The sequence below is a fragment of the Rhinatrema bivittatum genome, chromosome 7 (genome assembly GCF_901001135.1).
Source record: "Rhinatrema bivittatum chromosome 7, aRhiBiv1.1, whole genome shotgun sequence".
Lineage (NCBI taxonomy): Eukaryota > Metazoa > Chordata > Amphibia > Gymnophiona > Rhinatrematidae > Rhinatrema > Rhinatrema bivittatum.
The window spans coordinates 39,589,474-39,614,441 of record NC_042621.1 but is presented as its reverse complement, the minus strand read 5'-3'; the positions used below and the strand labels follow the sequence as shown (position 1 = coordinate 39,614,441).

General features: G+C 44.6%; 1 protein-coding gene across 1 annotated transcript in view; it reads left to right on the top strand.

Moving 5' to 3' along the window:
* Nucleotides 1-14,499, top strand: part of ZFHX3 (zinc finger homeobox 3) — an 876,987-nt gene extending 862,488 nt beyond the window's left edge. Inside the window, exon 13 of the mRNA XM_029608283.1 lies at nt 14,353-14,499. Coding sequence (XP_029464143.1) covers nt 14,353-14,472 — 120 coding nt within the window. The 3' untranslated portion in view covers nt 14,473-14,499. The remainder of the gene's footprint in view (nt 1-14,352) is intronic.
* Nucleotides 14,500-24,968: the final 10,469 nt, after the last annotated feature.

Here is a 24,968-nt window from a genome sequence, read left to right as displayed (position 1 = left end):
GTACTTGCCAGGTTCTTATGGCCTGGATTGGCCACTGTTGGAAACAGGATGCTGGGCTTGATGGACCCTTGGTCTGACCCAGTATGGCATTTTCTTATGTTCTTATGTTGTAACCAGGGCCATTGGGGAAATGATTGCCCTTGATGACCAGCCCTTGCAGCTAGTGCAGAATGTGGGTTTCAAGCGTTTTTTGAAGGTCGTACTTCCAAATTACAAAATCCCGTGCAGAACCACATTTAGTAGAAAGGTCATCCCAAGCCTGTACAAGCAGTGTCAAAGTCGCATGCAAGCACTGCTAGCTAAGGCAGATGGAAGAGTGCATTTCACCTGTGATATCTGGACCGCCATGAATGCTGCACACTCTTACCTCTCTCTGACAGCACACTGGTGGGACATGGCTGAGGCAGGGGCAGCCAGCAGCTCTATTACTGAAGAAGTATCAGGGTGGAGGTGGGCTTTACTGCACACCCACCTGACGGACCAGGCCCATACCGCAGCCAATATTTTAGCATGCATCAGACAGATGCTGGAGGGCTGGAAACTACACCAGCGACACAGGAAAACACAGGGAGGGTTCTTTGTCACAGACAATGGTGCAAACATGGTTAAAGCAATAACCGATGGGCGCTTTAAGAACATCCGATGTTTTGCACACACTCTGCACCTGGTAGTGAAGTCAGCTCTGGGCTTGGAGTCCAATGACAAAGAGAATGAATACCTGCATAGGTTAATACAGAAGTGCAGGAACATAGCAACACACTTCCACAGAAGTGTGAAGGCGGGGCAGGTTCTCTGACAAAAGCAGACTGATTTGGATATGCCTCACAAGCGTCTCATTCAAGACATTGCCACCCGGTGGAATTCCACCTTTATGATGCTGGAGAGGTTACTGGAGCTGCAGACACCCCTGTGTCTGCAGCTCCAGTAACCTCTCCAGCAGCTCCAGGTGTACATTGTACCAGAATGTACACCTACAGAGGTGTACATTCTGGTACAATGGATATAGGTGTGCAGAATCCCCTAGAGCATCATGATTGGTTAGTCATGAGTCAGCTGGTAAAAATCCTGCAGCCCTTCAAGGATGTCACGGAGGAGCTGAGTTCCAGAAGTGCCACCTTGGCTGACATCATCCCTATAGTTAATTTCCTGGATGAACATTTGGAGGCCTTTCAACAGGAAGAGGGAATGACAGCTGAGGTGCTGCAGTGTCTGGACGTTTTGCAGCAGCAGGTGAAAGACAGATTAAGGCCTTTAGCAGATGACCGCACATACTTGCTCGCCTCAGTCTGTGATCCCCGTGTGAAAGGTAAACTCGCCCTACAGTCCAATTGTCTGTCATTTGTGAAGGAGCTGCTGTTAGCAAAAGTCTGTGAACAGGAGCACCATAGGCGGAGACAGATTAGGCTTGAAGCAGAGGTGGAAACAGCAGGCACGTCAGAGAGTTGTGCTGCTAGCCCAAGCAGGTGCAGCACTGTGTCAGCGACAGATAGTACCTCCTCTTCCATGTCAGAACGCCCAAGGCATGTTGCCCATAAAGGTTCATCAGTTGTGCAACGCGGGAGAGAGAAAGCAGCTGGATTGAGTGACTCTGAGCCCGCCCATGCAAAGGAGACACCAGCACAGCTGTCAGTGACATGGTATCTCTCAGAGCCGATAGAGAAAATGCAGACAGATCCGCTGGCATATTGGGCACACAAGTCCACTGTCTGGCCACACCTAGCCAAAGTGGCTCAGCGATATCTGTCATGTCCACCAACCAGTGTGCCCAGTGAACGTGTCTTTTCAATGACAGGGGATATCATGAGCCCTCACCGCTCAAGGCTGGCACCAGAGTTGATGGAAATGCTAGTGTTTTTGAACGTAAACCTGCCTTTGCTTGGGTTTCCAAATTTTCCCTGTGAATGGCAAGATGAATAAAAGCAATTCAAAGCCTTGCAGCAGCTCCAATTGCCTCCTATGCTCCAGATAATATAAGCACTGCAGCACATGTACCTGACATGAAACGCTGTGCCTGACCGTCAACTGTCCAGCCCTTATGTTCATACAAGTGTTTGACCTCGATTGCTGTGCCTGTTTATCCAGGCCTTATGTCCCTAGGTGGGATTGACCTCTGTCCTCGACTGCTTTGTCTGTCAGTCCAGGCCTTGTGTTCCTACAAGTTTTTGACCTCGACTGCTTTGCCTGTTCATCCAGGCCTTGTGTTCCTACAAGTATTTGACCTCAATTGCTGTGCCTGTTCATCCAGGCCTTGTGTTCCTACAAGTGTTTGACCTCGACTGCTTTGCCTGTCAGTCCAGGCCTTGTGTTCCTTCAAGTGTTTGACCTTGATTGCTGTGCCTGTTCATCCAGGCCTTGTGTTCCTACAAGTGTTTGACCTCGATTGCTGTGCCTGTTCATCCAGGCCTTGTGTTCCTACAAATGTTTCCCCTATCAAAACCACAGGGACCAGACTACCTCCACTCTGCCAGCCTGTCTTGCCCCTATCAGCTTTCTGCCACTCTGCTTTGCTGCCATACACCAGATGACTCACTTAACTCCTTGTGGTGTTCTTGCCACTATCATGGTTCCTCAGTGTGTTGGTGCTAGTCTATCTGCTTGCTCTGTTCCCCCTTCATTGTCCTGTTAGATGTCAATGCCACTTGTCTTGCCGCTTTGCCTGTCGTGCTGCCTTCGATGGTTCATGCATCTGCTATCGGTGCTCTCTTTTGAAGCTGTGGTGTGTTTTTGACACTTTCACTACTGCTCTGTGCCTCTGTTAAAGCACTCTTGCCACTTCTGTACCCCTTAGGCTATTCATGCCACTTTGGTGCCACTTTGCCACAGTCTAAGTACCTTGGAGCTCTTTTGTTGTTGTGATGATTGCTCCCCAGAAGTTTCATCAAAATTGATAATAAAACCCCAATTCTGCAGCCAAAAATAGGCTGGAAATCCTTCCCCCATTGACTTTAATGGGAACCGGAAAACGAATTCACATATAGACGTATCGGATGCGCCATACGTCCGAATGCAACGGAAATGACCCCGGACAATTACGTATCACGAATGCAAGGACATTTTTTGGCTGCACATCCCTATTAGGTACAAGGCTGAAATCCAAAACCTCCAGGGTAGCATTCTCTGAAATGCTCCCTGTTCCACACACAGGTCCCCAGAGACAGGCAGAGCTCTGGAGTCTCAATGCGTGGATGAGAGGATGGAGCAAGGAAGAGAGATTCAGTTTTGTAAGGAACTGGGGAACCTTTTGGAGAAGGGGAGAGACTTTTCCAAAGGGATGGGCTCCACCTTAACCAGGGTGGAACCAGACTGTTGGCACTAACCTTTAAAAAGGAGATAGAACAGCTTTTAAACTAGAATAAATGGGAAAGGCGACTCGCTCAGCAGTGCATGGTTCGGAGGGAGGTATCGTCAAAGAATATTAATGATGCATTAGAATTAGGGCATCCCAACAGTGAGGTACCAATAATAAGACAAGTAGTCCAAATGCCTGTAATTAAAAACTCACCTGAGCTAAAAAAGATTCCAATGTATCCCTATCAATTAAGAGGCAGAATGAAAATACAAACAAAACACACACTTTGAAATGTTTGTGGGCTAATGCCAGAAGTCTAAAAAGTAAGATGGGAGAATTAGAATGTATAGCAGTGAATGATGACATAGACTTAATTGGCATTTCAGAGACATGGTGGAAGGAGGATAACCAATGGGACAGTGCTATACTGGGGTACAAATTATATTGCAATGACAGTGAGGACCATCTGGGAGGCGGGGTGGTGCTCTATGTCCGGGATGTCATAGAGTCCAACATGATAAAGATCCTGCATGAGGCTAAATGCACAATTGAATCTTTATGGGTACAAATCCCTTGTGTGTTGGGGAAGAGTATAGTGACAGTATACTACCATCCACCTAGCCAAGATGGTGAGGCAGACAGTGAAATCCTAAGAGAAATTAGGGAAGCTAACCAAATTGGTAGTGCAGTAATAATGGGAGATTTCAATTACCGGAGATAAACAGAAGCAACCTTGCACATAAACAAGTCCACAAAGTCAAAAGTGCAAGTAGAAGAATAAGGTTCCATTCAAGAATATAAGATACTTTATTAATCCAAAGTTCATAAATCTCTTACTTAATACGGCAACTCCATACAGTTAGCAGCAAGAAGAAGTAGAAAGTCCCCCGACACGGTCCCGTGTTTCGCGGAGGCTGCATCGGGAGGGACCAACAAAACGTTTATTCACGTCTGAAATATAATATAAAGTAATAAAGAACGGAACACAAAACTGCCATATAGTGTATATAAACAAGTGTATACATACCTCTTAAGGTTTCACAGGAGCGCAATCGCCCTCAATGTTACAGACATTTAAATGATCAAAAAAGGCGCGAAAGGAAACTATCGCGAGATGCTGTGATTGGTGGACTGACACCTGGAGGACAAGCCTCCGATCAGAATGTTAATAAAACTGATACCACTCGATATCTTTATTTAAACCAGAAGGGGCAACTGTTTGAAGGGTGTATATCCATCGTTGCTCCTTCCGACCCAGCATGCTAGCAAAATCCCCTCCCCGCAAGGGGGGAGAGATCACCTCCAATACCGAGAAGGAAAGAGCATCGATGGAATGTGCCATATCAAGCCAGTGAGACACCAGAGGCTCATCAACTCTGGATAATCTTATATTGGAGCAATGTTCTATGATACGTGTTTTAACCATCCGGGTAGTCTTGCCCACGTATAATAATGAACAGGGGCACCAAATGACATAGATAACCCCCTTGGTACAGCAATTCGATTGGAAATTGAGTTTAAAAATCTGTCCAGTCAATGGGTGTATGAATGTGGATCGGGGCGATGTGTGTTTACACATCGTGCAGTGGCCGCAGGGCTGGTGATGTCCATCCAGCCGAGGTGGTGACTGCACGGGCAAGGCAGTGTGCACCAGTCGGTCTCGTAGGTTCGCAGCCCGTTTAAAAGTGAACCGTGGGGGGCCATGCATTAGGGTGTTCAAAGACAGGGCTGACCAATGACGTTTAATCATGGAAGCTACAGCCCTTCCCACCGTGGAGAATGGAAGGATACAATTGTGCGAAATGTCATCCGAACGGGTGGGCAGTGTAAAAAGCCACTCCCTATGTGTGTACAATGCTCGCTTAAAAGCTTTCTTGATGACCCGCAGAGGGTAACCCCTTTCAAAAAACCGGTTAATCATACCCTGTGATTGGGACAAAAATTCTTGTCTAGTGGAACACAAACGTCGGAGCCTTAAAAATTGCCCCGTGGGGATATTATCCCGAAGTGTCCTAGGGTGAAAACTATTATAAGCAAGCAGGGTGTTCCGGTCAGTTGATTTGCGAAAGAGTGTCGTCTCAAAATGATCCTCCACCCATCTGACAGAGATGTCAAGAAAGGATATACAAGTGGGATGGATACAATGATTGAATTGGATGTGGGGATTAATCATATTTACCCAGTCCAAAAACATGAAGAACTGTATGTCAGTCCCTGTCCAGACAATAAAAATGTCATCAATATAGCGTAGCCATACATGGATGAATTGAGACCATTCAGAAAAATAGATATTTGATGTTTCATAGTCATCCATGTATAGGCACGCTAGGCTCGGGGCCATAATGGCACCCATTGCGGTCCCCTTGATCTGCTGGTATATTGTATCCTGAAATTGAAAAAAGTTTTTAGTAAGGGCTAGTTCAGCCAATTGAATCAAAAATGATGTAGAGACTCTCTGAGGGGGGGGGCGAGCATTCAAATATTTTTCAGTTACTACTAGAGCATCATGCTGGGGAATATTTGAATACAGGGACACCACATCCAATGTGATAAGAGAGATCGTGGACTGTGGGGTTGGCAAACCTGAAAGAATGGTCATGAAGTGAGAAGAATCCCTAACAAAGGATTTAATAGATGGAACCAATGGGCGTAGGAATATGTCCACAAACTGTGATAAGGGCTCTAATAAAGAGCCGATACCAGAGACAATCGGTCGTCCCGGGGGTTTGTTTAGGGATTTATGTATTTTTGGAAGTACATAAAATAAGGGCATCACAATTGTATCCTTCCATTCTCCACGGTGGGAAGGGCTGTAGCTTCCATGATTAAACGTCATTGGTCAGCCCTGTCTTTGAACACCCTAATGCATGGCCCCCCACGGTTCACTTTTAAACGGGCTGCGAACCTACGAGACCGACTGGTGCACACTGCCTTGCCCGTGCAGTCACCACCTCGGCTGGATGGACATCACCAGCCCTGCGGCCACTGCACGATGTGTAAACACACATCGTCCCGATCCACATTCATACACCCATTGACTGGACAGATTTTTAAACTCAATTTCCAATCGAATTGCTGTACCAAGGGGGTTATCTATGTCATTTGGTGCCCCTGTTCATTATTATACGTGGGCAAGACTACCCGGATGGTTAAAACACGTATCATAGAACATTGCTCCAATATAAGATTATCCAGAGTTGATGAGCCTCTGGTGTCTCACTGGCTTGATATGGCACATTCCATCGATGCTCTTTCCTTCTCGGTATTGGAGGTGATCTCTCCCCCCTTGCGGGGAGGGGATTTTGCTAGCATGCTGGGTCGGAAGGAGCAACGATGGATATACACCCTTCAAACAGTTGCCCCTTCTGGTTTAAATAAAGATATCGAGTGGTATCAGTTTTATTAACATTCTGATCGGAGGCTTGTCCTCCAGGTGTCAGTCCACCAATCACAGCATCTCGCGATAGTTTCCTTTCGCGCCTTTTTTGATCATTTAAATGTCTGTAACATTGAGGGCGATTGCGCTCCTGTGAAACCTTAAGAGGTATGTATACACTTGTTTATATACACTATATGGCAGTTTTGTGTTCCGTTCTTTATTACTTTATATTATATTTCAGACGTGAATAAACGTTTTGTTGGTCCCTCCCGATGCAGCCTCCGCGAAACACGGGACCGTGTCGGGGGACTTTCTACTTCTTCTTGCTGCTAACTGTATGGAGTTGCCGTATTAAGTAAGAGATTTATGAACTTTGGATTAATAAAGTATCTTATATTCTTGAATGGAACCTTATTCTTCTACTTGCACTTTTGACTTTGTAGATTTCAATTACCCCAATATTGACTGGGTATATGTAACATTGGGACATGCTAGAGAGATAAAGTTCCTGGATGGAATAAATGACAGTTTCATGGAGCAATTGGTTCAGGAACAGACGAGAGAGGGAGACATTTTATATCTAATTCTCAGTGGAGCACAGGATTTGGTGAGAGAGGTAATGGTGGGGGAGGGGGGGGGGGGCGCTTGGCAATAGTGATCATAATTTGATCAAATTTGAATTAATGACTGGAAGGGGGAGAGTAAGCAAATCCATGGCTCTAGTGTTAAACTTTCAAAAGGGAAACTTTGATAAAATGAGAAAAATAGAAAAAAACTGAAAGGAGCAGCTACAAAAGTAAAAAGTGTGCAAGAGGTGTAGACATTGTTAAAAAAAAAAAAAAAAAACCCATCCTAGAAGCACAGTCCAGATGTACATCATGGAAGGATTAAATGATTTCTTTGCTTTGGTGTACTGAAGAGGATGTTGGGGAGATACCTGTTCCGGAGAAGGTTTTCATGGGTAATTATTCAGATGGACTGAACCAAATCACGGTAAACCTAGAAGATGTGGTAGGCCTGATTAACAAACTGAAGAGTAGTAAATCACCTAGATCGGATGGTATACACCCCAGGGTTCTGAAGGAACTAAAAAATGAAATTTCAGATCTATTAGTAAAAATTTGTAACCTAGCATTAAAATCATCCATTGCACCTAATGACTGGAGGGTGGCTAATGTAACCTCAATATTTAAATAGGGCTCCGGGGCGATCCGGGAAACTACAGACCAGTTAGCCTGACTTCAGTGCCAGGAAAAATAGTGGAAAGTGTTCTAAAGATCAAAATCACAGAACATATAGAAAGACATGGTTTAATGGAACAAAGTCAGCATGGCTTTACCCAAGGCAAGTCTTGCCTCACAAATCTGCTTCATTTTTTGAAGGGGTTAATAAACATGTAGATAAAGGTGAACCCCTCCAATCCCTCCCTTTATTGACCATCTTACAACATAATTACAAAAGTGTGCCTTCTCAATTGCCAGCCCCTATGCCTGGAACTCCTTGCCACCGGAACTTAGACTAGAGCAATGTGCACATAAGTTTAAATCAAAACTCAAAACATGGCTCTTTAAACAAGCCTACCCTTAAATTAATACGCGACTTCCCCCATTCTAATCCCCGCTGTCTTCCCTACCCCACCAGAGTAACAATGATAAGTTTGCCCGTAGATAACATTTGTCCACACCTCGGGGGTGACTCTCCGAGTAAATAGCCCTGCTAACCTGTCCATACGTCGTGTTAGATATGAGACATTGGCTCTCCTGTCTCTTCATAATGTTGGGAATCTTTATGATGTACATAAGTTTTCTTTGATGTTTCTAGCCTTAAGCTTTCGCTTCCCCGTGCAACTGTCTCTGCACTTCCCAGTTCTCTGTTAACCTGGTTTTTTGTAACTGCTCTCTTCCTGCTTTGTTTACCCTTGTTACATGTAAACCGGCATGATATCTCTGAAGATGGTCGGTCAAGAAAAAACACTAAATAAATAAATAAATAAATAATTGGACATGAGAAAAGAGATGCTCGTAAATAAATGTAATGAAAAAATATCAATACTCCCACTTTATACAGTTCAGGGCTGCCGCATGGTGGTTGTCGCCAACCATTGTTCATAAGGATGCCAGATTTTTGCTAATTTATCTTGGTGCATCATTGTTAGTTTATTTTATTTATTTATTTACATCTTTTTTACTATACCGACGTTCAAGACGAAGATTCTTATCACACCGGTTTACATCGAACCGAAACCTGGGAAAAAGTTACAAATAACAAGAATCATCGAACCAAAACGGGGAGCAAATTGGGAAATATTACATATAAAATTAAATGCAGTGTGCAAAAGAAATAAAATAAATCCACAAGTAATAAATGAATACAATAATGTATAGCAAGGGGTAATCCAGATAACAACAGTAACCTTGAAAGCGGATATATGTTAACTTCCAACTTAACTCCGCACTAGGATCGGATCTCAAGGAAGGGAGGGACTGTCAGGGACGGGGCTGACAGGGAGGTAGAACTATGCGAGGTGGGGAGATAGTGGCAACTAGGGAATGGGTGAAGGGAAGACATTAATCGTTATTACAACACGTTTTGAATGATAACTGCATCAGGAGTCCGTAATTTGTGTCGCAGAAAATTCGTATTTGTGTAGCCGGAGATTAAGGAAAGGCTTGTACGAATAACCAGGTCTTTAATTTCTTTCTGAAGGTAAGCAGGCATTGTTCCTGGCGTAACTCTGGGGGTAAAGCGTTCCACTGGGAAGGTCCAGCGGTAGAGAAGGCGCATTTCCTTATTGAGGGGTGGAGCATAGACTTAGTGGGGGAAGCGTGGAGAGTCCCTTTGTAGGCAGTTCTGATTGGTCTTATGGAAGAGTGTAGGTTGAAAGATATTTTTAGTTGGAGCGAGGACTGATTATGGATGGATTTGTGTATGATGGTGAGGGACTTATAAAGGATTCTGAAATTGGTGGGAAGCCAATGTAGGTTCTTGAGAATGGGAGTTATATGTTCTATTCGACTAGAGTTGGTTAGTATCCTTGCGGCGGCATTCTGGAGCATCTGCAAAGGTTTCATGGAGGTTGCGGGAAGGCCAAGGAGTAGAGAGTTACAGTAGTCAATTTTTGAGAATAGAGTGGCTTGGAGAACCGTACGGAAATCATGAATGTGCAGGAGAGGTCTGAGCCTTTTTAGAATGTGAAGCTTATAGAAACATTCTTTTGTTGTATTGCTAAAGAATTTTTTAAAGTTCAGTTGGTTGTCCAGTATAGCTCCCAGATCTCTCACGTGTGTTGTATTGGCTGTAGTGAGGTTATTGATGGGGGGGGGGGGGGGGGGGGGTTAATGTCATTGGTAGAGATGAGAAGGAGTTCTGTTTTTGTAGTATTGAGGACTAGGTTGAGGCTAGAGAGGAGAAGGTTGATTGATTGTAGACAGCTGTTCCAAAAATTGAGGGTTTTGGAGATGGATTCTGTTATGGGAATCAGTATCTGTACATCGTCAGCGTAAATGTAATGTGTTAATTTTAGATTAGCGAGGAGCTGGCAGAGGGGAAGAAGATATATGTTAAAGAGAGTAGGAGAGAGTGATGAACCTTGGGAAACTCCATGTGAGGAACTTATGGGGTGGGAGTCTTTGTTATTTATTCTGACCTTGTAGTTTCTATTGCTTAGGAAGGACTTGAACCAGCTTAGGGCAGAGCCTGAGATGCCAATGTCAACCAGGCGGTTAATGACTTCTAGGGAAGAAATGAGTTTGAAGGAATCGAAGTTTGCGTTTTGGCTGTTGGGGGAGGCGTAGGGGATGGGAGGCTGGGTATTTGAGAGGAGGAGCGGGGCTAGGAGGTTGGAGATTTTTCTCTTGAAGAACGTTGCAAGTTCGTTAGACTTGGATTGGGCTTTGTCGTCAGGGATGGTGGGAGGGGAGGGTTTAGTAAGTGCTGACACGTAAGAGAAAAGAGCCTTTGCGTCATAGAGGAAGTTGTGGATTTTGCTGGCGTAGAAATCTCTCTTAGTGCGGAGTATGATGTTCCTGTAGGAATGCATGGTGGCTTTGTAGGCTGATATCGAAGCAGGAGTGGGGTCTTTGCGCCATCTCTGTTCTTTGTGTCTTAGTTCTTGTTTAAGGTTCTTCAGCTCTAGTGAGAACCAAGGTTTGGTTTTTTTTAAGAGACGGGTTAATTTCTTTAGTGGTCATGGGACATATTTTATTTGCCACAGAGTTAGTAATGTTGAGCCAAGAGGTCAGGCGGAGTCTGCGTTTGAAAGTTCAAGGTTTTTTAAGTCCGTAGAGAAGTGGGAATTTAGGTCATCCATAGAACAAGGTTTCCTGAATTGAATGGTTGTTTTGATGATGAGGGGGCGGGGTGGATTTTTCTTGATCGCTAGGTTTGTGGCGATCATCAGACCATGGGATTGGGGTGCAGGAAGGGGGGGGAGTTGAGCGAGATGGATGAATTTATGAAGATGAGGTCCAGGGTGTGGCCAGCTTTGTGGGTGGGGTTGTTGATTTGCTTTACCCAAATAATATACTGTAGCCAACTTTCATTTAACTTTCACCACTGCCAGACTGGCTTTTTGTTTCCCGGAGGCAGTGACCACCATATGAGCAGCGATAATTTGATGAAACATCTGTTGATCCAATGCCACCATTAAGATCCAATGGTGGCAAAGTCAGCAAGCAACATTTAGGGTCCTTTAGAAAAATGTTGACCTAAAATTTCAGATAATAAATGAAAAACTGAGTCCCAGAAGCTAGAAATAACTGCACAGTTCCACCATATGTGGAACATAGTTCCTTCCTGACCACAGTTCCGCCAACAGTGATTATAAATACTGGGATATAGCCTATGTAATTTAGACAGCGTTAAGTTACCACGGTATAATAACTTATAACTGTTCTCCACAAAGGCAGCTGAAATTGAACATCGCTTAATGGCGTTAAAGCATGTGTTCCATTCAGCTATTTCTAAGGTTTTCCCTAAGTCAGCTTGTAGGTGTAAATTTTAATTCCTCAATAAATATGAGTATAATTTAGATACCAGCCTTTTACCTCTGGATAAAGAGAAACATAATCCTTCAAACAATTTTTCTGCTTGAAGGTACGGTTTGTCTTGTGATGAGGTTATATAATGAGCTAGCTGAATGTAAGCGAAATAGTCCTCCCTGGGATGGCAAATGTTTCATAGAGCTTACTAAACATCATATGGTCACATTCCCAGGCTTGACATCACTCATAGCTCCAGCTCCTTCCATCTATGAAATATTCCATAAGTGAACCCCAGCAAGATGTCCTGGAGTGCCCCCTGATAAAATGTGCTTGCCCAAACATACCCCCCTCCATTTATCCCAAATTTGTAAAGTGTGCATAGTATACAGGGAAATATGAGATATCAGTGCCCTACTATGCGGAGCCAACCAAACCTGACCTGCAAGAAAGACATTATTTGCCAGGGCTTGCTCTATAAGCACCCATTGTTTGGTATTCTCAACATTATGCCAATCCACTACCACTTTCAGCTGCGCTGCCAGATAGTATTTCTTAATATCGGCGACCCCCAAGCCACCCAATACTTTTGGTTGGTGGAAAACCTGACGCGCTACCTGTGGTGGTCTCAGTCTCCAGATAAAACTGAAGATCCTCTTCTGAACCATTTTCAGAAATGCCTCAGATAACTCTATTGGTATGGTTTGAAAGAGATATAATAATCTGGGTAAGATATTCATTTTTATAGACGCTATCCTTCCAATCCAGGATAGATTCAACCTATCCCATAAATCAAGATCCGCGAACAACTTGTCACTCAAACTTTTGAAATTTAGCTGAAATAAATCAGCACCATCATGACTTAAATTTACCAAGTATCAAATAGCTTTAGTTGCCCACTTAAATGTAAATTTTGCCTATAGTTGCTTTTGAGCAAGGTCAGGTAGCTAGACTGGCATGAGCTCTGATTTGTCAAAGTTAATTTTGAACCCAGATACCCTGCCGTAAGACCTTAACTCTGAAACCAACAATGGTAATGTGAATATAGGGTCACTAATCGTAAACAGAATATCATTTGCAAACATGAAGATTTTGTATGAAATGCTCCCTACCTCTATACCAGTTATGACCCTGGCTCTTATCTTAGTAGAGAAGGGTTCTAACACTAATGCGAAAAGCAAGAAAGAAAGCGGGCCCTCTTGGCTTGTACCACTCTCCACTACAAAGGGGGATGAATAACCCCCATTGACTTTAATAGATGCCTCTTGTTTTGTTTAGAGTTGTTTGATCCAACAAATAAATTTATGCCCCCCCTCCCTTGATATTTCTCTCACACCCAAAATAAATCCCAATGTACCCAATCAAAGGCCTTTTTGGCATTCACCAACAACATAACTGAGTTCCTCTTTTTAAACTGTGCTCACCAGATTAAATTAAGGATCCTCCTAGCGTTATCTAATGCCATGCGACTTGGTATAAAACCCAATTGATCTATATGGACCAAATTCGGTAATAGCATCCCCAGGCTATTATCCTTATCCCCAGCCAGTATCCTTGTTAGTAACTTAAGATCCATGTTTAGGAGAGATATGGGACGGTAAGAACCACACAAGGTAATATCTTTTCCTGGCTTGGGCAGCAATGTAATACCCACAATATTTGTGTACGGAGCCAGCCAAGAATCCTCTACTAAAGAATTGAAAGCCTTAGTTAGCAAAGGGGCCACTTGATTAGCAAATATCTTGTAAAATTTGCCTATAAAGTCACCTAAACTGGGCACCTTGCCCAATTTTAATTCTTTAATGGCTTGCAGCACCTCCAGGGTCCCGATTTCCTTATTTAGAAAAACCATCTGCTTCTCATCCAATCGAGGTAAAACCATGGGGGTAGATTTTAAAAGAAGCGTGCGCAGCCTATGTGTGCACGCACTACCTGGCACTCGCACATATATACCCGATTTTATAACATGTGCGCGCATATTATAAAATCCGGGGTCAGCGCACGCAAGAGGGTGCACAATTGTACACCTTGCGTGCACCGAGCCACGCTGGCTTCCTCCGTTCCCTTCCCCCTAACCTGACCTACCCCCCCTCCCCCCAATCTTTATTTTACCTTTTGCGCCTGCCGGCCGTTTGCCAGCACATGATCTCGGACACAGTGGCAAATGGCCGCTGTGCCAAGAGCTGCTGACCCCGGGACTTACACGCGCCCTGGGGCTTAGCGCGCACCGCCGGGCCTTTTGAAAATAGGCCCAGCGCACGTAACCACCTCCCCCACACGCGCGTAAGTCTTTGAAAATCTGCCTCATGGTGGATAAATAGTCATCCACCTCTACCAATGAGATGGAAGTGTCCGTTTGATATGTCAGCATAAAATTGGGCAAATCATTCTCTGATCTGGGAAGTTTTGTGCAGATAATCCCCATTTACATCTTTAATTTTGAGTATTTGATTAAGCGAGTTTTACTTTTTTAGGGACTGTGCTAGTAGCTTCCCAGCTTTATTTCCCCCCTCAAAATAACGTTGCCTAACCAGGTCTAAGCGATATAATACCTCCGATAAATTCAGTTGCTGCAGTTCTTGTCATGCTGCATATAATTTCTGTAAATCATTTGGCCTTTTATATTGCTTATGAATGTGTTCTAATGTACGTATCTGAGATTCTAAAAGGCACCTTTTTTTTCCCCATTTTCTTTTTTCTTGTAGGAGGCTCTTGCTATCAGATGTCCCCGCCCTACCACTTTGAGGATTTCCCACAGTGTCACCGCTGATATCTCCCCATCATCATTCAGATCCACATACTCTTTAATTATTTGTTGTAACTGAAAACTAAAATCTGGATCATGCAATAAAGAGTCATTACAACGCCAATAACATCTCCCTGTGTCCTCTTGCAGTAACATGATCTCACAAGTTATGGGTGCATGATCTGACCATGAGGTGATCCCTATGGTTGAGTCCTATCTATGAGAAACATATCTATTCTCGAGTACGAGTCATGTGCCAATGAATAAAAGGTGTAATCCTTTTCATTGGTATGAAGAAATCTCCAGATATCTATAACCCCTAAATTATGCATTAAATCCTTTAGCCCCTGATGCTGAATTATGGGTACAGAACTCTTCCCCCCTGATATATCTAGAAAAGTATTCAGCACCATATTAAAGTCCTATCCTAATATAAAATAATCTCCCTTAATTCATTTCTAATTTACCCTGAAGCTCCAAGAAAAATGTTGTGATCATTATTAGGCCCATAAACATTTACCAATATACTTTCCCGAGGGGGGTGTTCATTTGTAGTATCAAATACCTTCCTCCCATATCCGCAAATCTTATTGGATATCAATATGCCTACCCCACTGTACTTATTTGAGAGAGAATTAGAAACTTGGAAAACCTGTGGGTAACTATCATGCCTAAGCAGTCCCTAGTCTCTTTTCCTTAAATGTGTTTCTTGAATAAAAATTATATCCGTTTTAAAATGCACTGCCTCTTTAAAAAGCATACTCCTCTTAAATGGGGAGTTAAGGCCCTTAACATTAATAGAGGCAAAACAAAAGGTAGCCATTAAGGGCAACAAATTATCCGCTCCCAGGTGGAAAAGAGATGATAAACTACAGATGGCGTGTCTTTACCACCAGGTCTCCCATAAGAACTCCCATACAAGCATACCATATTTTTCCCACGAATGCTAAATAATATATTATAGCCTAAAAATGCAGAAGGTCTTCACCCCAAATACTCCTCCCACCCCACCCTTCCATCTATGCCTAATTGAACCTCAATTGGTTCTTCAAAAAACAAAGGAATGACGCCCCTTGCTTCATCTCACCGCTTCCCCCTCCGCTTCACAGGCAGAAAAGAAAAACCTGTAAGAACCATTAAAATGGAATAGTATAAACCAGGATCTTCTGGTAATCCATAAAGCCCAAATAATATGAACATTAAACAGAGATACATGTATTTAGAGAAGTTAACCTTAAAACCTCTCAACTTTAGAGCTATTAATGCGACTCATGTTGTAGAAATCAAGTCCCTCATAACCGCATCAAGCAAATCTTCTAATTGGATCACTATAAAAGAAACAGATCCTGAGATTTCTTTTCAAATAAAGGTGTCTCATGTTTCAAATAATTTAGATGATGTAGAGCCTCCGGAGTTTCTTTGGCCTTCTGCCATTAGTCGCCCTTTGCCACCTTGGTGTTTCTTTGGGGTGATCTTGTAAGGTAATTTGTGAAACCATTAGAGCTGGTGCTGTAATCCTGGCTGATTTGAGGATCTGTGCTGCTTTAGCCAGTGTTTTAACATGGCAAGTGACCCCGCTAATTGTGAAGGCTAAGCCAAAAGGGAATAGCCATTTATATCTTATGTTCTTTCGCCTCAGAATGTGCATGATCGAGTGCAGGTTCTTCCTTTTTAGCAATGTCAGTGGACATAAGTCTGCAAAAACTGCTACTTTATGACCTTGCCAGAGCAATGGTGCCTCTTTCCTGGTGGCTTGGAAGATTTCCTCTTTCTTCTGATAGCTCCGGAAGCATGCAATTATGTCTCTAGGTAAGTTGCCGTTTCAGGCCCAGTGCTGTATGTTCCCCAATATTACCTTCCTCTGAAGATTTAAGCAGCAAAAATTTGCATAACTGTTATACCACTGCTTTGGCATCATTATAATCTTCCTGTTCCGGGATCCTCCGAAAGCGGAGGTTACACCTCATGGATCTGTTTTCGAAGTCCTCTAGCTTATCCTGAATTGCCAGTTGCAATTTTGTTCAGTTTTACGTATGACTCAGCTTGCTCTTCAATCTGGGTTTCCAAGTCATCCACTCGGCGGCCTATCTCCCCAATGTCACGCTTCAATTCAGAAACAATTTGGGAGATCTCCGTTTTTATGCCCCCCAATATTGGCATTCAGATCCTCAAACCATTTAATGAAATCTGCTTTGGATAAAGCCTCCTGTGTTCCGGACATTGTATTATTTGGGTGCTGTTTGCTTGGCTTCTCTCTCTGTTCGAGTGCGGTCTCAGCAGCCATCTTGTCCCCCACTTCGTCTCTGCTCTCCGTGGCAATCACTGCATACAGGAAATGTCTCAAATCAATTGCTTTCTTCTTTGTAGTCATTGGAGTTATCAGCAAGGCAGTCTTCGGGACCTTATCGATATAATAAGGGATGGTGCTGAGCTGAATTGAAGGTTCTATTTTTGCTAATTAAACGGCAGGGAAGGAGGAGCTCCACAGTCAGGCTCCCATCAGCACAGTGAAATACCTTCCTCTTTTTTCCAGTGTAGGATCACCTTCTGCTTTGTGGGGTCCATGAGAAGACCAGTGTGAGAAACGATGTAGCCCAGGAAAGGGAGTTGCTGTTGTTCAGGGATACATTTCTCGAGTTTTGGGTAGAGATGGTGGTCTCTTAGTCATTGGAATACTCCCATGATCTGTTCACGGTGTGAATCCAAGGATTCCGATTAGATAAGAATGTAATTCAGGTAGACCACTACAGAGGAATAGAGGTCTCGAAAGAATTTGTTTACCATAATTTGAAATATAGCTGGGGCATTGCAGAGTCCAAATGGCACAACAAGGTATTTGTAGTGTCCGTCTCTGGTACTGAACTCCATTTCCCACTCATCCCCTTGTCTAATGCAAATGAGGTTACAGACTCCCCTTAGATCCAGCTTAGTGAAGATCTTAGCACTTTGCAGGGAGTCAAAAAGCTCCAAGATGAGGGGCAGAGGATAGAGATTCTTTAGTGATGGCGTTGAGACCCTGTAATCAATACAGGTTCTGAGAGTTTCATCTTTTTTGGCTAGAAGAAGCAGCCTGCTCCAGTGGGTGAGGAGGAAGAAGGCCAGATAAAGCTCCTCACCCGGTTATCCTCAGTATAGTTTCCCATAGCCTTGGTTTTTACCGGTGATAATGGATAGACCCTTCCCCCTAGAGGAATCTTGTCAGGAAGGTCTACGCCACAGTCATAGATGCAATGCAGAAGTAGTGTCTCCACCCGCTATTCTGAGAAGACATCAGAGAAATCGGCATACTGTGGGGGAAGTCCTGACAAGGTGGCAGTGAGAGTCAAGTGAGCTGGAGGCTGAATAGGTGTTAGACAGGAGCAGAGGCAGGAGCAGAGGCAGGAGGAGCCTCACTGGGCTAATTCTAAGTAGGACCAGTTGATTATGGGCTAGTGTTGCTGAAGCCAGGGCAAACCCAAGATAGAGTTCACAGCTTGAGGAATTACATGGAAAGAGATGATCTCCACGTGAAGGAGGCTGGTGTGAAGAGACGAAGGAATTGTGACCTCAGTGATTTGGCCCAGGAGATGGTTACTGGTTGTTTCAAAATGATGGTCAGTATCTGATATTGGCAGACCCAAGCTTGGTCTATAAAATTCCCTCCTGCCCCAGAATCTAGGAAGGCTGGCCCTTTACTGTGAAAATTGAGATAGGAGCCAGTAATTGAGGGAGGAAGAGGTCTGACCTAGGGTTGCCTCCCTGGTCCAACCCTAGGCAGGTGAGTTTCCCTGCTTCTCTGGACATGAGCCTGTGGCCTGTGCAGTATAAACAGAGGCCCAACTGCCTTCTGCAAAGCTTTTCCTCTGGGGAGAGCTTAATTCTGCCCAGTTGCATAGGTTCCTCTGAGGTCCTGGGATCTGGAGCAGGAGCCAGCATCAGTGGGTCTTGAAAATTTATTTAAAATGTTTTCTATACCGTCGTTAAGTTATATACCATCACAACGGTTTACATGCAGGCACATAAAATCAAGTAGGTAGAAGTGTACTATAGTACATTCTAACAGGTTACAAAAAGGATCGGTTACATTATGTCATAAAAATAAGCTCTCAATTGTTTAGTGATGTAGGTCTTGACCATGTATATCTGTAAGATACTTTTTCACAGGTAAAATTCACATGCTCTGTGTATTACTATTAAAATGAGGAGCCAGAGATACTGGTCACTGGGTAGCTTCATTTTCCCATGCCCTTTCCTGAAATTGATGATCAATATGACCACCCAAGAAGATCAAGGCATCCCATGATATTGCGACATCTCCACCCACCAATTCATCCTTGATTCTGCCCAAATGTCCATGTCAAAAGATGGCAGTAAGACTGTCTTCTCACCAGTTCAACTCAGAGGCTAGAGTACAGAATTTGATGGCGTACTCTCCCAGAGTTCGGGCAACTTGGCAGATCAGAAGCAGGTCATTGGCCAGGGAGGACTTCCAACTGGGTTCCTTGAAGACTAGCTGGAACTGCCGGAGGAAGTCAGGAAGACTCTGGAGCAGAGGATCCTCAAGTTCCCATGGGGGAGAGGTCCGGGCCAAGGCTGTGCCACTGAGCAAGGAAAGAATGTAGGTAATTTTGGATTGGTCTGCAGGGAAGAGACCGGACTGCAGCTCGAAGTGCATGTGGCATAAATTAATGAATCTGCAGCATTCCTTAGCATCCCCCATATACTGAAGAGGTGTTGAGAGATGAGGCACTCGTCTGGAAGGGGGAGATGGAGCTCCCAGAAGGTGGAGCCATTGGAGGCAGAGCTGGTGCTGGGGTCAAGGTGTCCATGACCACAATAACCTGGTTCAACACCCCTCTCTAATCTTGGACCTGTTGTGCCAGGCCTGGAATTACCTGGAGTGAGGACAAGACCACCGGTTCCATGACCTCAGCAATCTGTAAGATTTATAGACCCTTATGCTGTGGTTAAATTGGCTCAACCTATAGTGAAGGCCCCAAAGGCCCCTACTTAACAGCAGGTGGAGCTACACTGGGAAGAGATGGATCGGGGGCTTCTTATATCAACCCTTTTTCCCTCAGGTTGGGTTCCAGGGGCCGAAAAGTCTTAGACAAGAGTCTCTAAGGATAAGTAGAGGGTATGCAGGTCCAGGATCAGGCTAGGGTCAGAAGCAGGCAGCCAAATAGGAGGGTCAATGTTCAGGCTAGGGTCAGTGGTGGGCAGCAGGCAAGAATAGTTGATATTCAGATGAAGGTCAGAGGAAGGCTGCAGGCAACAGTGGTCAAGGTCATGCTAAGGTCAGATCCAGAAGTTAGTCCACGAGCAGGTGGAGGAAACAAGGAGAACGACTGACATGGAAAGGTAGGACGGAGTCAAGGGCTGGATAAGAAGACAAGCTGGGCTGGAGAGACAAGGCAAATGCAGGAGAAGCAGCAACTTGCACTACATACAAGATGTAGCCGACCCATTGCTAAGGCAAAAGAAGGAGCCCTGACATCATTGGGAGGAGCCACGGGCACATCCCCGCCAGGGGCCCTTTAAATGTGTCAAGGTCCGGCACATATGTGCGTACAGAAGCTGTAGAGGTGAACAACAATGGCAGCGTCCTGCTGCGGAGTGAGCACCTGGCAGCGTCTCACCACAGGGGAAAGAGACTGGCAGATGAGCAAGCTGCAAAATATATTCCAGTTACCATTATAAAAAAAAAAAAAGCCTACAAGAGAGCATTAAATGTCAACTAAGAATGGGATATTAGATAAAAACAATGAAATGTCATGCCAGGTCTGTGTATTATGCTATTCCAATAGGATGGCAGTGATGGCTTCAACAATCTTTATCAAAAAAGGAAAACTATCTCCCCTGATATTTTGCCAAAAGATTTTTACAAAAACCATTAGGTATATTAACTTATGTGATGACCTTCATATATGGCATCATCGTAAATGGTGCTGTATGGAAACACTGGTAGATTTTCAAAGGGTTACGCGCGTAACCCCCCGAAAACCTACCCCAAACCCCCCCCCCCCCCCCCCCGCGCACGCTGAGCCTATCTTGCATAGGCTGTTGGCGCACGGAAAGCCCCGGGACGCACGTAAGTCACGGTGCTTTCCTGGGGGGGGTGTCGGGGGCGTGTCGCGGCCGGCGGGTCATCGGGGGTGTTCCGGGGGCGTGGCAGCGGCCTCCGGACCAGCCCCCGGACCGGACCATGGCGCGCCGGCAGCCGGCCCAGCGCACGCAAGTTACACCTGCCTCAGGGATCTGCTGGTTCATTCTTTTTTAACATCTGAACAGAGTTCCTCATCAGTAACATTATCAGGACATCAGCCTTGCCAGAAATGTTCCATGTGTCCTCTCACTTTACCTGGCACAACATGGTGTGATCACAATGGTATCACACACGCCATTAACTTTAATTCTGATTGTACCACTACCCACGAAGTTTACATTATCATTTGCCCATGTGACAAATATTATATAGGGCGAACAAAACGCCCCATACGGACCTGTGTAATTGAGCATCGGAGCTGCTTATCAACAGCCAAAATACAGGCACCCATAGCAGCTCATTGTATACAATTTAACCATCATTTTGTAGATCTCAAATGGAGGGTGGTTGATAAAATTATTCCTAATAGTAAGGGGGGGAAGATCTACTTGCCTTACTTAATTTAAAAGAACAACAATGGATTTTCAGAATCAAAAGCGTGCACCCATCGGGTCTAAATTTAGCCATCGATTGGTATTCGATCATTTAAATTGTTTAGCTATTCCATTTTCACTCTTCAATGATTGACAGCTGATTGGGCGGACTTTAAAGGCGCCTGTTTTCTCACCGGTTCCGGCGGACGTAACCAGAAATGGATTGATATTGGCATAGGCAGAGATTGTGGTACATTGTCGTATGTTGTTCTCCTGTTTTTTGACTTTGACTGCTTTACAGTAGTGTTATTCATTATGGGGTAGATTTTATAAATCTGCGCCTGCGCATACTTTTGTTCGCGCACCAGGCGCAAACAAGAGTACATGGAATTTTAATAGATAAGCGCGTATCCATTAAAATCCGGGGTCGGCGTGCACAAGGCTGCCCAAAATCGGCAGCCACACAATCTGCCTCCGTTCCCTCCGAGGCCACTCCGAAATTGGGAACTTTCCTTCCGCCTCCCCCCACCTTCCCCTCCCTTCCCCTACCTAACCCACCCCTCCAGCCCTATCTAAACTCCCCCTATCTCTTTTTGTACAAGTTACGCCTGCCCGGCCGCCGGAGCACAATTCCCAGGTCCAGGAGCAGTTTCGGAGGTGGCCCCGCCCTCAAATGATGCGCCGCCGTGACACACCCCCCCCCCCCCAGGAAAGCCCTGGGACTTACGCGTGCCGCCGAGCCTACTCAACATAGGCTCGGCGCGTGCAGGGGGTACTTTGGCCAGGTTTTCGGGGGGTACGTGTGTACCCCTTTGAAAATCTGGCCCTATGTTTTTTGCTTTAATTCCAAGAATTCCTACTGCTGGACACCAGCATCTGTATACGGAGTAATACTCTCCTGTTTCAGATTTAACTACATTCTGCCAGTTAAGTACTATTTGTCCCTTTATCACATTTAATTTTGTGAACAAGATTCAATATTAAAGAAGAAATACTGCATGGTGAAGAATTTATAAAGAATTATTTCATTTGAGCACATTGTTAGCACGGACATTATGATCACAATAATTATGACCTATGATTATACATCACGGCAGAGTTAATTAACTGTGTTTCCATACAGCACATTTACGATGATGCCATATATGAAGGTCATCACATAAGTTAATATACCTAATGGTTTTTGTAAAAATCTTTTGGCAGAATATCAGGGGAGATAGTTTTCCTTTTTTGATATATTTATTATCACCTGAAGAGCAATACCCACGTTGACACTCCAGCTTGCAGGTTATTTCAACAATCTTTAAACATTGGTACATTTTAATGCTGCATGCAATTTTTCAAACACCACCTTTAATAGTGTACACAAGGGGAGCAAAATGTGAGGGCCCACATTGTGAAATCCTGTTTACCTCTGGCTATTATCACACAAAACTTGGAATCAGTTGGTCATTTTCCCCATGGGAGTTATTTCCAGTGTGATCAGACTATAGCACGGGATTTTTGAATAGATCTTGAAGATAATAGATTTTTGAAGATATGAATTAATGGATCAACTAAATGTCAATCTACTTTTGTTGTGCATTTAGTTTGTCCATGTTGGCAGGATAAAAAGAACGAGTTGAGTGTGATTAATGGAACACAGAAGTTGTTTAGCCACTAACAAGTACAAGCAGCCGTGGTTCAACATTGTTTAGAATAGAGTCATATTTTTCAGTAATTCAAATGGTGCATGCTCCCTACTAATGGACCAATGAGCCCATTCCCATCCTCCTCCTACAACACTTCAGGCTGTGCATCCCCTTGGAGCACAGCCCATACATCTCCTCTATAAGAGACTGAAGCACTTCCCTTCCTTCCCAAGCAAGATAATTAAGGGGGGGAAAAAATTGGAAAAAGGAGCAAGAGTTGTCATGTGTTGTTAACAAACACGATTGTAACATCCATTCGATAATCTCCAGAAAAGGTGATAGAAAAAGGAAAGAAAAAAAACCACACAAACTACACAAGCTTTTCGAAAGCGATGTAAGTAGTGCTTTATTCACATCTCCCGAAGGTCAAGAAGTTCCAGCAGATGGTTCATCCCTTTTCCTGCTCTTTGAGATGATGTTCCTGAATTTCTTTGACTCCACCCGCTGTTGCTTGCTGCGAGCTTCTTGCCACAGATGCAAATCAAAAAGGTCTTGCTCTTATTGCCGGCTGTTAGACCTGTCGGCCTTCAACTCTTCCAAGATATCCAGGTAATCCTGGATGTAGGATAGACAAAATCTTCCTGAATTGTATGTGACATCCAAGGCAAATGGCAAGCCCCATCTGTAGCTGATATTCCTTTCCTGAAGCCATAAAGTGAGGGTTTAACTTCTTTCTTTTTATCAACGTATGTCTGGCTAAATTTGGAAAATTTTAATCTGGTAGTTTGAGGGGCCTCTGCAGTGCAACCATACACATATAGGCAAGAACAGAACTACACTGCAGGTAAACTTTAAACAGGCAGCTCAGTTTTGGGTAAGGCTTACTTCCAGTTCAGTCCAGATCTCTTCATGGTGGTTTCTCTCCTTCAGCCCCCTAGCCATCTAAATGCTGGGCGCACCTTCTGGATGTCCCAGCAATGCCTTTTGAAACCCTCAGGGGCAAGGCTATCCAGCAGGACATCTGCAAGCCAAAAGCTGGCTTTCTCCAAGCCAAATGGTTCAAGACCAGCCAATGCATGTTTAACCCTGACAACTTTATATATCCCAGAACCCTCGCCTCTGACTTTTGCCATTATTTTCTGTTTATCCATAGACTGCGAGATTATATTCTCTCTTATAACATAGTATGAGTGGTCTTGGCTTGCTGGTGGACAGAACATGCAGGACTTCAGCTATTATTTTTTGCAGGCTCATTATTTACAGGCAAAATTAAACAACCAAGAACCTGTTTACCTCAGCAGTGCTGGAAACAAAAATGCAGTAGTTTTTAGATAAGCAGTGCTAGCAATGCTTTTACTTCCTTCTTAAGTATGGAGCCTGCTTATTTTCGCTGGGTCTCTTTTATATATAGAAAGATAGTCTGCTTTTTAGCACTTCAAAGTGGATTATGTTAAGGTATTTCCCTGTCCCCAGTGGGTTCACAATCTAACGGACCGATACAGTAAGGTGCGGTAGAAAGAGGTGCGTTAGGGCCGGGCGTAAACGCATTTGCCTCGCACACAGTTCGGATCACATACCGCGCGATACTCTATTTAAATGGCATGCAAATGCAAGCTGCGTCCAACGTGCGTCCATGAAGCACAATCCATTTTACTGTATAGGCGCTATACAGCGCCTAAACAGTATCATGGGTGTGCTGGTACCTGTCATTTCAAATGTCATTTCACGCCTGTTCATACGCTTTCGCTGACTTGGGGGCCCGTCAATTTGGGCGCTCAAGCCAGCGAAGCGCATGACGTCATGGCGTACGTTCATACGCTTTCGCTGACTTGGGGGCCCGTCAATTTCGGCGCTCAAGCCAGCGAAGCATATGAACGTACGCCATGACGTCACACACGCCCGTTAATGTGCTTTCGCTGGCTTGAGCGCCCGTGCACTACGGGCGTGCGTTCATCCGTCTTCGCCGGCGGGGCTGCTAGAAGCCGCTTTCGCCGCCGGCTGCCCCCGGGAGGCAGGGGAGCCGAGGTGCGTGCTTCCGGAGGAGGGCAGAGAGGGCTGAAAGAAAAAGTAAGTTTACTTTGGTTACACCTATTCACAATACTTTACATGTCGAGTCGCTTTTCGCCCTGCGCCTTGCTTCGGGAGGAGGGGATTTTAGGTTTTTAGGTTTTCTTTTGGTTAAAGTTGCTTCGGGAGGAGGGGAGAGAGGACTGGGGCTGCCCCGGAGACCGGCACCCATGGACGCGGCCAGGGCAGGTGAGCGGGGGCTGGGGAAAGTTTGCCGTCTACCCTTTCCCCTGCCTCTAATGCCAGGGGTAAGGGTAGG